This window comes from Xenopus laevis, chromosome 5S (assembly GCF_017654675.1).
Source record: "Xenopus laevis strain J_2021 chromosome 5S, Xenopus_laevis_v10.1, whole genome shotgun sequence".
NCBI classification, from domain to species: Eukaryota; Metazoa; Chordata; class Amphibia; order Anura; family Pipidae; genus Xenopus; species Xenopus laevis.
The window spans coordinates 104624318-104637779 of NC_054380.1; the positions used below are offsets into that span (position 1 = coordinate 104624318).

The 13462-nt window shown below is 37.6% G+C and overlaps 1 protein-coding gene across 1 annotated transcript in view; it reads right to left on the reverse strand.

Moving 5' to 3' along the window:
* Positions 1–13462, reverse strand: part of arhgef26.S (Rho guanine nucleotide exchange factor 26 S homeolog) — a 74152-nt gene that overhangs the window by 37418 nt on the left and 23272 nt on the right. Inside the window, exons 5-6 of the mRNA XM_018265753.2 lie at positions 5294–5350; positions 3993–4153 (exon numbers count right to left, since the gene is read on the reverse strand). Coding sequence (XP_018121242.1) covers positions 3993–4153; positions 5294–5350 — 218 coding nt within the window. The remainder of the gene's footprint in view (positions 1–3992; positions 4154–5293; positions 5351–13462) is intronic.

Here is a 13462-nt window from a genome sequence, read left to right on the forward strand (position 1 = left end):
TGGGAAGAATCTAATGGTTACAGTGGCACATTCAACCTTGGAGCATAAACACGAAATCTCATCTTATAAACAGCAACAGGTACAGGACACCGTGAGCTGCTGAGTGAAGCAAGACATAACAATGACCGAGTGTCAGCCTCACACGGTATTCCCATTCTGGCGCCGATGGAAATAAGAAATTGTCCAGTCTGTCTGGAAGATTATTTTTTCCATTCATATGCCAGGTGCTGGTAAATATTTTAAGACTCTTCTGTGGAAGACATCTGTCCAGTTAATCTTCTCCAAGTAAGCCTTCACCATACAAGAACCTCTCTTCTAGATGCTTCATGGTCTGGCTGGTAGAAACTCCTTGCTTCTTAGTGGTGTCATTGAAATACTGGTCAATGACTAATCCAAGGATAAATACCAGGAGAACAAAGAGATAGAATAGAGATAGAATAGGAAGTTCTTCTCAAACATCTCTTCTTCATATTCATATATATTGTTGTAGTCTGGGCTTCCTTCATGGAACTCCAGTGATACATGATGGGTATACGCAAGTGCCGTGAAGATCATCAATGCAAATAGATGGGCCCAAATCATCCTCCTCCTGTAGGGATGTCTCCATTAACAGCCAACAGTCCAGTCAATGGCAACTGCCAAGAAAAAAACTATCAGGACAACTGAACTCAATGGGTAGGTCTTCTCATTGGACTCTTCAACATCTCCAGATTGAAATTCTTCTGGTACAACGATTTCAGTCTAAGTCAGTGATGAATGATCGGAGGAATAAAGACATTGTTCCAATAGAATAAGTAAAGCAATGAATATGGAAAATTATTTTTTTAGGAAAAGGATGCTGAGCTATAGTCAGCAGATGTTACGGATATAGTGGCCACTGTGACTGCATACTAATCAGGTTGTGGTTGCCATGGAGATTCCACAGTAGAAGCTAAAGCCAAATCATAAAGTATCATAACTTAAGAGATGTTTTACTAAATCTACTCTTTTTGTCTCAAATGTAAGATCATTTTATTATTACACCTTGTGGCTAATTGTAATTAACTAAAGTGAAAAGAAGATCAAATAATATCTTATGTTTTTTTTCTGACTCTATAATGGGTGCATATTTTCCCATAGGTGAATTGGAGGTGAACAACTGAACACGTCTTTCTTACTAGGACATCTAAATTATACTGCACTGAAACCTACAATAAATTTGGCTCCCATCGGTAGTTGCGGCCTATAATTAAAGGAAAGAAAGACTGTGAATGTGGCTGGAATTTCTTTTAGGGCTTTTGTGAGTAACCAAAAACATTGGCCTTTACAGCTAGACTGAGTGGAATTGTTTCCCACTTTGTTTTACAATCAATAACATCACCTCTCTAGCAGGAATGGATGCCAGGCTTAGCATTTTATTGCTGAACTACACAATAGGGTCAGCTTTAAAAAGACAAATGGTGGGAAAATGGGCAAAAAGGTTTACAAGACTGTCCACATGGATTCACACGGGTCTGAACAAAATAAATTATGAAGTACCATGATGGGGAATGTGCGCTCTTTCCTATTCTCTAAGTATCACAGAGCTGTAGCAGATGCCAATGCTGGCTACAGGACTGCACTACATCAGATGGTCAAGTAGCAGGTCTTCATTTCAAACACAATTTTGTGAATGTTCTGTAATGTATTGGCAAATGCATAATACATATATTTCAATCATATACTGTATGTCTGCCCATGTGTTCCTTAAAAGAAAGAGGCATTCAATTACATGTGATTGGTCATAAATTAGTGAATCATTTAAATAAGGGCTGTCCAATGGTGCCCATGGGCCTGAGGAAGAGGAAGCATTTTATGTCCTCCTGCCTGCCTGATGGTTTAACAGACTCATTTGAATGAATATAGCAAACAGTCTGCACTACTGCATTGGCTTTAAAAATCATATATTTTCAATACAGATGGATTTTTCTACATATATAGCATTGGGTAACATTATAAAATCCTAAAAAAAAATATTTTAACAACTCCACATCGGATTCATACAGCTTTCTTTGCTTTGGTAGACTGTAAATAACTATAATAAACAATATATGGAAAACTGCTAGTGTGTGTGTGATAAGTATTCATTCCCGATCATATGTTTCTTATTTTGGACATCCCTACATCACTGAGACTGATTAATGGCTCTGGAATAAATTACAGAATGCAATTGTTTACTAGTTTCCCTTTCAGCACACAGTAGATATCAAACTGGGTATCTGGAAAATGGGGAAGCCAAGGAAATTTCATGGATGCTAAAGAATGCGTGCTGACAGCCACATATTGTATGGGAAGGCCCCCAACAACACATGGCTGGGAACCGCCAAATGCTTAAATCATTTTCTTCTTTTAAGGGGAAAACAGATTCCAAGGAGCTTCCACAGAGACAAGGCATTCTGCCTGCATTCAGAACTCTACAGAGATAGCTTTGTTCCATAGATATTGAGGTCCGCTCTATTCAGAGGAGTCCCTGACATATGCAAGAGGGAATATTTATACCAAACCCTTTGACTTTTGTTTGCATTCTTTCCATAGATTTGCACATTCCTGGACAGTGATACATTTTAATTACAGACATCTATTTTACCTTTTTCCCTGCATGGACAAGCTAAGTCTTGGCCAACAAGGAACACTCATTTTATTACATTACCAGTTTGGTTTTTAGTTTGTGTTTAACGATGGTCTTAACAGTCACTAATAATTTCACAGGTATAAGGCCAAAGGCCAGGAAGTTATATCTCAAAGTACAGCAGTCATGATTTTCTATATTATTATTACTCAGGTTAGAAGTGCCAGAGGGAAAACACAAACATAGAACTGAACACTCTCCCATTCCTGCATGTCTAAACCCACAGTACATGGACGCGTACGTTCTGCAGGAGTCATAGATAATATGTAATCCTGACCCTGGCAACAATTTTTCTTTTACTATAAATATCAGAGGAACATGTCAAGCTGCTGTGAAGATGGGTCTTTTTTCAGGACAAAAACTGATCAGATGCTGCAGGCTTAAAGTTTAATACCAAAATACCAGACATTAGATAATTAGGCCATGTCTCTACTCGCAGAGGGATCTTTGAAGACGTGGCTAGCTGAAAATTGCTGAAAGGTTACAAATTGAACACGTCTGTCCTTATGTAGCCTTTAAAAAAGGAGCATCAGTACTATGATCTAGCTACGTGTTACACTATGAAAGTCTGCTCTCCAAACCAGGAACATTAAACTAACTATAGTGATACTGACACATTCAGAGAATGTATAGGCTCCTATCTCCATATTTACTTGGTGAAGAATTCTGGTCTCAAAAGCCTTCCGAATCTATTATGATGGTATACCCACAGGAATTATATGCATTAAATTGACACATGCAGCAACTAGGTACTTTAGGACAAGAAAACGTGAATTAATTGGGTGGGGTTCCAATATATTAGGCATCCCTAGCACAGACTTAAGACTTTGGCAAATTAGAAGAATATAAGCATAATGGGTACATTGCTTTGCACAAGCCAGTAACCATTTAGACTGTCTGGAGATAAGTTATACATGTATAAAACTTTCTCTAGTCATTGTACAAACACATTCAAGTACACAAATCTGAATTCATGTAATAGTGGTACCATAGGGGTTATCAAAGGTGTCTGGGACTGTGAGGGGCGTTCAGAGAGGAAGCATCTTTGGGCAGCAGGGATCATACACTGGTACTGGCTAGCACAACCTGGGAAGAGTCAGGAGGAAATGTACCTCACTGCAGTTTTATCCTAAAAAAATACATTCATATGTAAGTGTGGAAGTACATGTATGTTTATGCAGCTTTTCTACAGCCAAAGTCAGCGACTTCCCCTTTATCACAGAGCACAGGCAGCACTGATTTATCAGCAAACAGAAACAAACACTAGAAAACTATAAGACAATTATCATAAATGCTGGAGGACAGCTATATGCATTTTGTGCCTGTAATAAGGCAAAGCACTTACTTTTTGCTTGCCTCATACACATCAGTAATGTTGGAAAAGAGATGGTGGCTTTCTGTTTTTGTCATGGTGGCACTGAGCTGCTTTGAATTCTTAAACATCCGGATTAAAATTTCCAGGCTGAGAAGATAGGAATGCTCAGAAGATATAACTTCAAACATTGCCTGTGGGAAAGCAAGCAAATTAATACATTCATATTCAAACATATATGAAATATATGAATACTATTTGGTGAATTCTAAAGAGTCATATTCAAAAGTGTCATAAAGAGGTGTGTCTTTAGAGTAAACCAACCACTGTCTTTATGGGATGAAGGACAGACATAAACTGTGAGTAATTAAAATATATTAGGCAAGTACTGTATATCTAAATAACTTTCAGTCCATCATTGTTATCTTTCATTAAAATACTGCGAACAGATTACACAACATTCTTCAGTCATTGTCATTTATTCCTGTCCAAGTGAAATTTATAGTCTAATGTCCTTTAGATATGAACAAACTAGTCAGTTTCATTGGGATTAAAAGAATATCAACACATCTGTAAAATTTCTGTTGAGCCATCTCTGGGACCCAATATGCCAGGAATATCACTGCTTAGTGTTTAGCAGCCTGAATTCCTAAATTGACACTTACTGGGGCTTGATTTTACTCTGCTAACTCAGATTACAAGGAAACACTATGGGGGTTATTTACTAAAATCCAAACATTTCTACTTACTTTCTTAAAACCACTTTGACCAAAATCCCAACCACATTTTTACCATATTTATAACTAAATTAATTCCAAAAAAATTTGGTGGGGGGAAAAGACTCTATAAAATTGTGAAAAAATCCAATCGTATGGTTTTTTTCAGATTTGTTTTATCGCCATAAAACCGCAAATTATTCAGATTATTGTACAAAACCCAGTGCAGATCATGATACCTTCCAATTGTAAAAGGGACATCTGTCATCGACTTCTACATGATCTCGGGCAGGTCTGAGATGGAGAACTTTTTTATGTTTAATAAATCGCAAAAAAATTTAGTTTTCTTCTCTGCAAGAAAATTGTGTTTTCCCCTTTAAAACTCTGACCAGAAAAAAAAAATTGGACTTTAGTAAATGAACCCCTTAGTGTAAAAACAAAACAATGATCTGTTGCTGGTTAATAACTTTAAAAATAAAACAAATTGAATTTTCAGCACTGGTTATTTTGCTTATACTGAAAAAATGGATATGGTGTATACTGTCCCTTTAACCATCACTGCAGTATATTTAAAGCCTCAAAAAAAAAATTATTTTTTAATTTATTGGTGGTATATACCTCTTGTCTTTTTCTTTCTTCCTGGCTGAGACTTTGAGACAGTCCATTCTTTCTCACCTAGAGAAACGGAAAATGTATTTACCATACAGCATTTTTAGGATGTAAACATAAACAAATCCTACTGGAAAAGGAAGTAAGCGCTGAGAGTGCTTTAATTGAGGTACAACTTAAACTCACGCATCTCATTACTGCCATAGAGCATTCATATATATTCAAGGAGTCTGAGTATAAATGATACTGGTTTTAAGAGCTCACACCAATAAGTGACTTTATTAAACTGATACATTCCTGACAACTTTCTAATTCAGATAAAATGTTTGACTGTCACAAAAACTACCAGGGCCATGGCATAACATGAGTAGAAATATGTTACCTATAGAAAAAAATATTATTTAAACTACCCTATAGTATTCAATAAACATTTCTAAACTGGCTGGCTACTTGAAGATACCATGACACAGGGACTGGGAAACCCTTGTTTCTCCCAGAAGACACGGCAGATAAGGAGACTAACCGGGCTGTATTCAGTTGCGGAAGCTAATTCAGGGGCTGGAATTGATGAGACACCACCTGTGTAAGAGGGGAGTGGCTATAGGTGAGCTGTCTAGCCAGGAAGCAGGAAATGGGGTGTGCTTGTGCAGCTGGAAAAGCTGAAATAAAAAACTTGTAAGTGAATGCTCATATTATTCTGGATTAAATAGAATTAATACTAGCGGAGCCACAGTCAAAAGCAGAGTGTGTATATAGTCTCTCTCCTGCTGTCGAAGGAGACAACTTTTTCTGTTTAGTTGCTTATGTTGTGCGAATTGAAAACTGGACAATGTTGCGGAAAACCTTGTTGGGAATAAAAGAGTTTTACACACCTGCATGAAAACTTTATTGGGTGCCGTTATCTCCTCCTTTATACAGTTAAATAATATTGTGTTCGCATAAAGCTAAGACAAAAAAAAACAGATTTCTACAATTTCTACCAATTCTCTCGTTTGACCGTACAGGACAAAGATGTGAACATATTCCACCAATAAGCACGTAGACACGAAGGAGCATAAGGCTGAGGTCTTTAGGGATAATAAAGAGTTTAACAGCTGACATGTAGGAAACTTTTAAGAGTTACGAATGTCGCCATGAATGCACAAAGTGAGCTCGTACAGCCGAGTGGCAAGAATGATATCATTATGCAGGAAAAAATGTCCACGTGAAGTTTGCTAATAAGTATTTAAGACAGACTAAGACCATGTGGAAATGGGTTTGTGGTCAGACACAATTGGAGCCACTGTCAAAATAAAAAGCTTGCAGTCTAGTACACTCTTAACACAGACTGAGCATTAGGGTTGCTACTCATCAGAAAACTATGAAGAATAAGAAATGCATACAAGAAACACAACAAGGGCTTCTAAATGAATTACAAAGAGAGAAAGAAAGAAAAAATCAGTTGTTAGGACAGTAATATAAAAGTCAAGGCTAAATCACGACTACAGTAGAATTATACCAATGGCATATCAGCAACCCAAGTGATTCCCACTAGAGATAAAGGGAACTGAGCATTCCCATAAGGTGCCATTTGTCTCCATACAGAATGAAGGCAAATCTGCATTTATCTGGTAGTTTGGTTGTCAAGCCAAATAATTGTCTTATTAGGACTTGATTGTGGTTTTTGTGTACTGGTTCATCTGAATAATGAGACCCGATATCACACATTAACAAAGGTACAATCTGCAAACAATTGGATTTTCTAAGAATGATTGTTTTTGGGAACGAAACGTTTACACCAAAAAAACTATTAATTACATATTCATTTTTATGTGCCTCCAGTTTAATAAAGCCAAGTGAGAAGCAGGAGTGGGTGCTCTTTTCCAAGGACTGCTAGTAAACAGGACCTACAGAGGCAAGAGCATGGCCACCATCGACCAACAAAGCTTTGTCACAAAAACTAAAGTTGAGTTAATCATGGCATTAAGAACACACAATTTGGGTAAAAAGCAAAAATATCCATTTTTGTTGCACTGTGTCTCTCCAATAACTTCTGGTGTCACTAAGCCTTCTCATTCTGCCCTAGAACCAGCCCAGGGAAGGAGGAGATTTGCTAACACACCAGAAACTAAAGAAAAATCTTCAGAAAAAGGAAGGGGACTGCCGGGCAAAGAGTTTAATGCGGATATGGAGACAATTGGGTTCCGCGTAATTTGCTGTCCCCCAGGCTCCACCACCCATGCCCTGACTTCAAGTTCTGGAACCTTTCAGAAGCCTACATTTATTTCAGTATTCGTATAAGTATATTGTGCCTTTGATACTGTATTTAATATAAATTTGTCATTAAATACATTCATAAATCAAATCCACGTTGAGCTGCATCATGTTACTGCTTGCAGCTGTTCATTAATACTGAATCGAAATGTGCCAAGGTGAATTTCAATAAACAAGATGACGCAAAAGAACAAAGAGATTCCTGCAAGGCAGTGAAGCACTAATCAGTCACCTGTAAGACATCTCCTCAATATGACAGGACTGGATATTGGATTTACACATCAATGTGTGATACATGGGATCTCATAGGTGTATCATGCTAATGTAATGTATAAAATGTGTGACTGCTGCTAACTAACAGGAAACAACCAGGGGATTAAAATGATCTAAACACAAATATATCAGTGAATCAGCTGTTGACAAATAAAACAAATCCACTCCATGCTGTGACATCCTTTCATTCAACTCTATATTTAGTGTTATAAAGGTTCACTCTACCTTCATTCTTTATCTTCCCTTTGTAGTTGTCCAGTAGAATCACTGACAGCTGAATATATAATTATGTCCCTATATGCTCGTGTTTTATATGTCCTCTCCTACATTCAAGTATTCTTGGTTCAGCCACATCCCCCATGTTATTATCTGCCAAAATGTGGCCAAGTGGCACAGAGAGCATGATCTGACCCTAGTGTGTTAATTGCCAGTCAGTCAACACAATACTAACATGTTATTAACAGGAACAACTTTCTATGCTTTTAATAAAGGAGTCTCACAATATACATCAATCATATGTATTAAGTCAAGAGTATTATATCAGGGCCACCATCAGAAAACAAGGGGCCCCATACTACTTAAAATGCTTGCCCACCGGGGGCCGTTATTAGTCTACTGCCCACCTGAACCTCTTTGGTAGTGAGTCCTGCCAGATAAGTAGAAAAAGGCTTCAACAGAAAATAAAATGGGCACCAAAATCCCAGACCTCTGTCACCCATGAATCACCCCCTCTGCCATGGATCCCAAGTTGACTTTCTCCTGTTCCTTCCTGATGGTGGCTCTGAAACCTCTTTCCTTCATGAAAGTTTCGGCCCAATACCGAAACGAATCCAAATTTGCATATGCAAATTAGGGGTGGGAAGGGGAAAACATTTTTTACTTCCTTGTTTTGTGACATAAAGTCATGCGATTTCCCTCCCTGCCCCTAATTTGCATATGCAAATTAGGATTCGGTTAGGTCAGGCAGAAGGATTCAGACAAATCTGAATCCTGCTGAAAAAGGCCGAATCCCGATCCTGGATTCGGTCCATCCCTACCGATTCATAGGGTTAACCAGTTTTGACATGTCTATTGAGAGATCCCTACCATCTGATATACTATAGATGTATGTCCCTTTTTATTGAAAAAAACCCTATTTGCCCCATAAATATCCAGGTCCCAGCTCTGGGACCAAGGAACTCTGAAAGTCAAGCTGATTTTCTTGTACACAGTTCAATCCAAAAGGATAGTTCATTTAAAATGAAAATTGAATATACTGAAGGCAATAAAATTCTCATGGAATTTCAGCTGGTCTTTGAATTTTTTAAGATTTTTTTGTTGATTTTGAACTAACTTTAGGTTTAACAGTTCTTTAGTTTGGCATGTTCACAGGGTCCCATTTAGCCTAACAACAAAGGCATCATATGGGAAGTCAGAATTGAAATTTAATATGAGAGAGTCTGTAGAAAGCTCAGAAATAAAAAAGCAATACAAATTTAGCCTCTGAAAGCAAAAAGACACTTGGAATTATATTTCAGAAATTGGCAGAATATGAATTCAAAAGATTCAGCTGAACAGTTGCTAAAAACTGGTCAATGTAGAACTTCCCCTTTAAAGCATATGTCCGTAAATTCTATAGCAGTGCACACAAATGATTTAACACATTTCCATAACAGATCAGATTTAGGAAACTATTGTTAAAAACTATAAAAATAATCTCCTAATCCCTACAAAGTCAGAACAGACTTGTGTGGTCACAAAAGGGTTACAAATTATTGTAAACAAAAAGAACACAATCACACATTGTAGAGATGCCCTGTGACTTAGAGCTGAACTGCCAAATGTAAGGTCAGTGGCTGATGATTAATGACGTACTCAGTCTTTGGCCCAGTTGCATATTTAGAGGAAGGCAAGGGATACAGAAAGTCAACAGTAAACAATCAATGGTACAGAACAGTATGTCACTTATATTCTGTGCTTGAGTAACAAAATATTTCATTGGAGGAACACACAAACATTGCACATATCCTGTAAGCTTCCACTGGAATGGCAAACTAAATCAGATCTTTGGCATGGAGAATGTGGAAAGCCTATGTTCCATGTGAGAGAAGTAGAGTTTAGGATATATGGATACTGTGTGATAATTATTAGCTTTATTTTTCATTTAAACACACAATAATATGTTGTTGCTAACTCTCCATGATGCAGAGGGGTGGGTAGATACCACCATGTGGTTTCTCCTCAAATCTTATTTACGCCGAGATTTTGGAAAGATGACATTTCTACTTTCCTAGACATTGAAGGTCAGTCAGGGAACACTTATTTGCGGTCTCCTGTAACTATGTTAGAATGGCAGATACAATGCTCCCTAAATATGTAACTCTGTTGTGAGATAATGGAAGCCCTGGCCAAAGGTTGGACCTCTTACTCGATCTGAACAAGTCCAACAACCTTTGCTTTTAAGGGCACAGACCCTGTGGTTGCAGGAGGCCCTGGAGTGTAGGGGACCCAAAGTCCTAATTAATGAGCAATTTCAATATACTGTATCTTTGTAGAATAGGTTAACTTTTGGTACCCTAAACAGAATTTGCTGTAAGGCCCAGTAACATCTAGTTACGCTACGGTTTGTTTTATGGAACCTTCTGGGCTACAATCCTTTACGGTCTGTTTTCCAGACCTGCACCTAACCTGTACCTGATTACACTTATCGAAACCCGCTTACCCACATTTGTGGCCCATCATTAAAATGCAACCGGCCCCTGATGGCAGCAACTTGAAACAGGAAGTGACGTCACATAAACCAGAAGTGACGTCACAATATTGTAAGTTTTCCACTGACTGAAGCAAATTATACTTTTTGTTCCCTTTAAATGTCTTCCTACAATGCACCCACCTGTAACAAAAAGAGTGCTTGTGGGTTGCTTGCATGGTTGAAACATTAATGATATTCAGGCAGAGTCTCGAACGATTTGCGAGTACCCAACCTGCTGCAGGACTCTATTCTGGGCTTTAAAACGACTCTATAATAATCAAAATTTTGCATTATTATATTTCTGCATTTATACACCTTTTTGCAGTCACTGGAGAATGTTAGTAATAGCACAAAGGTGTTGTATTAAGAATAGAACAATATTGCCACACTGAAAGAAAAGACCACATTCAGTTGAAATTTAATGACAAGCAGAACGCTCAGAGACCACTGAAATATGCTTCATTCAGGTTGTAAATCGTTGCTATTTGAAATGAGATGGAAAAAAACGGTTCCCTATAATTACATAGTATACTCAGGCTAGGGGTTTTACACATCATTACTATGTTTAATTTAGCAAATTCAGCAACTTGGTGGTCCAGCAGTATGTGGATGTACTCTGGCTGGCACACTCCCTTCTGAGATCCCCACTAAGAGATGGACTGGAACATTAGAAAAGAGAACTGCTGACAACCCGAGATCTAATTCATTAAATTCTGGGTTTCCAGCACTCATCACACAGCACCTCCGAAAAATGATTTCCTTCCCAAAATACCAATCAACAGCATATTGCATGGGTAACATCAGAACAGCAGCTACAATCCTGCCTTTGTGTAACGAATACCAAACGGCAGTGAGCATCTGAAGCCACAGCTTTTATAGTTTTCTACCAGAAACTTTATATCCTATTACGGTTTGCCTGCTAGAACACACATCATTTAAATATGTGCTAAACGTAGCACGGCTTTCCTGGATTTTTTTTTTATATTTTAGCAACATAGACAATTTTCCTTTCCAGGCGTATGGAACCTAATCCTGAATCTTATGGTTTTCCAAAAAATGCCTAAAATTCCACTAGTTTCAATGATCTGAAATACAGTTACAAAGTGCTTTTATTTGGCGTGTCACTGAGAAGTACCGAACATTTTACATAGTCTGGGAATGTATATAAATACTTACCTCAATAATAACAGCAAAGTCCTTTAGCTAAGTTCATTTTATAGGACATATAAGCATATAAAAACACAATATTGAAAATATATATTAATATTACAAAGTATAACAAATATATATATATATATATATATATATATCTCATTACTATAAATAGATTGTGATCAATCAGATCCATAATGATTTTAATAGAGATTAAAAAAAGACTATATCACTGTTTATATCCATCATTAGGTTTGCAGTCCCAAACCAGGCTTGCAAAATGCTAAATGTTTACATTTATCAAATTTATTGAACTGGTTAAATTGATTGACCCTGTGTAGCGATGGGCCAATCTGATTGGGCATTTTAGCTAACATCTTTAGGTGCTTGTTTAAGCTATCCATAAACCTGTACATTTCAGATTTGTATTATGCCTATAATAATCCACAATTGTTTTATATTCTTACCATTCTTTTTCAGCCTCAGGAACAGCAAAAAGCCATCTCTGGCCACAGCCTTACACAATCAAAGCCTTAAAATGTGTATTTATTTTATTGTTTCCCTGCAATGTGCTCCCTACTTATTGCAGCATGTAAAAAAAATCTAAGCTTTATACCTGCATATATTTCTGTACTTGCCAAGCTTGTTAAACTGAATTCCTACAATGTTTACCTCCTTGTGTAGGGCTATTGCTCAGCAGCAACATCTAAGGCTCAGAAAAGCAACAGTGGACATAAAATGACTTTATAACCTGCCATGAATAAGCTCATATTCCCACCACAACTCCCAGTTATCACTGATATTTGCAGGGAGTTGTGGCTCCAAAAAAATTTAACACTTTGTGATACAGTGGTATATATTTTTTTATTTGTTATTGTTTTAATAAAAACAACTTTTTGTGTGCGCATTTCCACAAATACCCAGGCATGCCAGCTATTATACATCTGGATCTCTCCAATATGTAAATGTGACACAATTGTAGGAATTATACGACTCCAAACAAACATTTCCTATGTTTAACCTATTGCTTATGACTTGGCCTGTAGTAAGAAAGCAAACTTTGGGGGGAAATTCAAGCCAAGGCCTATTTTCCGCTCTTGCCATACTCTAATTGAAAGTTTGTACAAACACATCCTATCAGGACCATATGACTGCTGGAGGACAGGGAAATAGTTTTTTTGTGGAATGTTTGAAAGCTATATCGAGCCAAGGAAAAGTCTAAATAAATATATATTTAGTAACAGCTAATTGTATGAAGCGACGCCCCAAGCTATGTTATTTGGTTATTTTTTTTTAAATACATCTGTGGAACGTAATATAAATATGAGAGTGTGTTTTGCTCCAGAGACGGTGTGCGATGGAAACCTCATGTCCTTGTTAGCTTCCATGAGCAGGGACGTCTTATGATTAGGCACGGTGATTGCAGTTGCTATTTCAGAGAACAGCAACATTGGGAACTTCATTTGAAATTCATTTTTAAAGTATGTTTTGCTTCTCTGCCACTCGAGGGATGAGGCAATGGAACCTGCTGGTTGTCCATCTACGTGGGCGTGAAGTGTGAAACCCCAAATCATGACCAAATAAATGTTTTTACACCTGTACTCTTGCCTCACACAATGCGTCCTGTGCTAAGTTAGTTGGCCTAGAGCAGGTGTCCCCAACCTTTTTTACCCATGAGCCACATTCAAATGTAAAAAGAGTAGGGGAGCAACACAAGCATTAAAAAGTCCCTTGGGGTGCCAAATAAGGTCTGTGATTGGCTATTTGGT